The sequence below is a fragment of the Larimichthys crocea genome, chromosome II, assembly GCF_000972845.2.
Source record: "Larimichthys crocea isolate SSNF chromosome II, L_crocea_2.0, whole genome shotgun sequence".
In the NCBI taxonomy this organism is placed as follows: Eukaryota; Metazoa; Chordata; class Actinopteri; family Sciaenidae; genus Larimichthys; species Larimichthys crocea.
Genome location: NC_040012.1, coordinates 439,281 through 442,515, shown reverse-complemented (window position 1 = coordinate 442,515; position 3,235 = coordinate 439,281). Strand labels below are relative to the sequence as shown.

General features: G+C 58.1%; 1 protein-coding gene across 1 annotated transcript; it reads left to right on the top strand.

Annotated features, from left to right (window-relative positions):
• Positions 1–881: 881 nt before the first annotated feature.
• On the top strand, positions 882–2,744 carry LOC109139005 (uncharacterized). Its single transcript, XM_027291493.1, is given in 3 exon segments — positions 882–1,168; positions 1,434–2,380; positions 2,383–2,744. Coding segments are annotated over 3 exon segments (1,596 nt in total).
• Positions 2,745–3,235: the final 491 nt, after the last annotated feature.

Here is a 3,235-nt window from a genome sequence, read left to right as displayed (position 1 = left end):
GAGCCCCAGTCTGCCGTCCAAGTCTGACCGTTTTCAGTCGGCCCTGACTGAAAAGGCGTATAAGACGGTGGCGCTTTCGGCCAGAGCGCTCAATGTCCTCTCCCTGCTCACGGCTTATCAGGCTGAGTTATGTGAGGATTTTGGGCAAACTCAGGACCCAGCTGCATGGGAGGAGATACCGGTCATCACCGACCTGTGTCTCCGTGTCCAACGCTGCGCGGTCCAGGCCACGGGAAAAGCGCTGGGGATCATGGTTCTGCAGGAACGAGCGCGGTGGCTCAACCTCGCCAACCTGTCACAGAGAGAAGGAAGACGTCCTGGACATGCCCATTGTCCCGGAGGGGATTTTTGGCTCCGCGTTGGACTCAATGCAACGGCGGTGTGAAGCCAAAAAGAAGGAGGACGAAGCTCTCCGGCTTTGCCTCCCTCGAAAGCCCCCGGCTCCCTCTCCACCTGCGCCGCGCAAAAGCTTTGCGCAGACGGCCGCCCAGGTTTCGCAGTTTAAAATGCCTAAACAGCCGAAACCTCAGCCAGCGCCGGCTCCCCTGCCCGGTCGGGCCGGCTGGCCCAAGAAATCCTCGGTCCCGGTTGCAGCTCCGCCCGCACCGCCCGCACAAGCTGTCTACAACCAGGCCAGGAAGAAGAAGAGAGCGGCCTGAAGACCCCTCTCTTCGCCGGTGATGCAGCTGGACGTTCCCCGTTCACCAGCTCCACCCGTTTGGCTTTCGAGCGCGCACCTGGAGGCCCACCACGCCCCCATCCCCCGGCTGCCACGGACCGTGCCAGAGCGAACCGGGAGAAATGGACATTTGAAGGCGGAGGGTTCAGCAGTTCCCCCTCTCTCATGTCCACAAGCATGCACGTTCACACAGTTTTTCAAAATGAAAATAAAATGTGTCCCGCTGTCGCATCGCGATATTCGCCCTATCCTGGATCTACGTGCTCTGAACAAATATCTCAGGAAATACAAGTTCAGGATGCTAACGCATGCATCCCTGCTGCGCCTTGTGCGACAGAGCGATTGGTTCACTTCTGTCGATCTGAAAGACGCGTATTTCCACATCCCGATCTATCCTCCCCGCAGAAAGTATCTGAGGTTTGCTTTCCAGGGGATCTGTTACGAGTACCGAGTGCTCCCTTTCGGTCTGTCCTTCTCATACGACACCTAGTCGATCTGGGTTTCGTGATAAACGCGGAAAAGAGCATGCTGTCTCCGGCACAGGGCGTAATCTTTCTGGGATTATCCCTGGATTCGGTGACTTTCACAGCGCGCCTCTCGGCGGACCGAGTGAAAGCTTTCAGGGCATGTCTCGCGCTTTTTCAGCCGGGAAAATCTGTTCAATTCAGATTGTGTCTTCGGTTACTCGGGCTGATGGCCTCTGCCATTCTTGTAGTCCATCTCGGCCGCCTCCGCATGAGGGTCTGTCCTTAAGCCCGAGGGTGTTTGTGCGGTGCACGGAAGCGGCAATAGCCCCACTGAGACGGCAGGTCATCCGCTTGGCCACATACCTGGACGATTGGCTGTTGTTGGCACAATCGGAGCAGGAGGCCAGGGCGCACACGCGTATTCTCATACGACACCTAGTCGATCTGGGTTTCGTGATAAACGCGGAAAAGAGCATGCTGTCTCCGGCACAGGGCGTAATCTTTCTGGGATTATCCCTGGATTCGGTGACTTTCACAGCGCGCCTCTCGGCGGACCGAGTGAAAGCTTTCAGGGCATGTCTCGCGCTTTTTCAGCCGGGAAAATCTGTTCAATTCAGATTGTGTCTTCGGTTACTCGGGCTGATGGCCTCTGCCATTCTTGTAGTCCATCTCGGCCGCCTCCGCATGAGGGAATTCCAGTTTTGGGTGGCCTCATGCGGGCTGGATCCCGTGCGTCATGGCGCACGGAGAGTGTTGGTCACACCGGGGTGCGCCAGGGCGCTGCGCCACTGGCGAGCCCCGTCCTTTCTGACCCACGGGGTGCCCATGGGCTCCGTCCTGTCCAGGAAGGTGGTCACTACGGACGCCAGCCTGACAGGTTGGGGCGGGATTCACGAGGGCCGGTCTGTGAGGGGCCGCTGGGGTGTGGACCTCCAGCGGTCTCACATAAACTTTCTGGAACTTTCAGCGGTGTTCCTCTCCCTGAAACATTTCCTTCCATCTCTCATGGGTCATCATGTCCTGGTGAGGACGGACAATACGACGACGGTGGCGTACATCAACCGTCAAGGGGGATTACGCTCCCGTCAGTTGTACATGCTGGCACGCAGACTAATCCTGTGGAGCTGCGGTCGTCTTCTGAACACGGGCGCAGACCTGTTGTCCAGGGGCGCGCCGGTATACGGGGAGTGGTCTCTGCACCCAGAGATTGTGGAACAGATATGGGCCCGTTTCGGGCGGATCTGTTCGTGTCGAGAGAGAACGCACAGTGCGCGCTGTTCTACTCTCTGCGCAGCATGGATGCTCCCCTCGGCGTAGACGCACTAGTGCACGCCTGGCCGCGCGAGCGTCTTTACGCATTCCCTCCCCTGGCCTTGATACCCCCCACTCTGTCCAGAGTGAGGGAGCACGGCCACGCACTGATTTTGATAGCTCCGCATTGGCCTGCGATGCATTGGCTGGCGGAGATATATCAGTTGCTGTGCGCTCAGCCCTGGCAGCTCCCGCTGCGCAGGGACCTGCTATCGCAAGGAGGGGGGGCGGTCTTCCACCCGCACCCAGAGCGCCTGGCTCTGTGGGCTTGGCCCCTGAGTGGCTAAATCTGTTAGCTGTGGGCCTTTCACAGTGCGTGATTTCCACTATACAAAGTGCTCGAGCCTCCTCCACTAGGTCTCTGTATGACTGTAAGTGGAGGGTGTTTGAGGGGTGGTGTCACGGAAACGGCCACATTCCCTTTCAGTGTCCTGTAGGAGTGATATTGTCATTCTTGCAGGACCTGATTGATAAACGAAAAGCCTTCTCCACAATTAAAGTGTACTTAGCGGCTATCGCCGCATGTCACGTGGGGTTTCCACTCGCTGGTTTGCCGTTTTATGAAGGGGGCGCGCAGGCTTCTCCCCGTGTCCAGACCACTGGTACCACCGTGGGATCTGGCTGTGGTTCTGGAGGGGCTTAAGGGCCCTCCTTTTGAGCCACTGGAGGGAGCGGACTTGAAACACGTGTCTCTCAAGACAGTGTTGCTGGCTCTGGCTTCGGCAAAACGGGTTAGTGACATCCATGCGCTTTCGGTGCATCCCTCATGCGCCCAGGT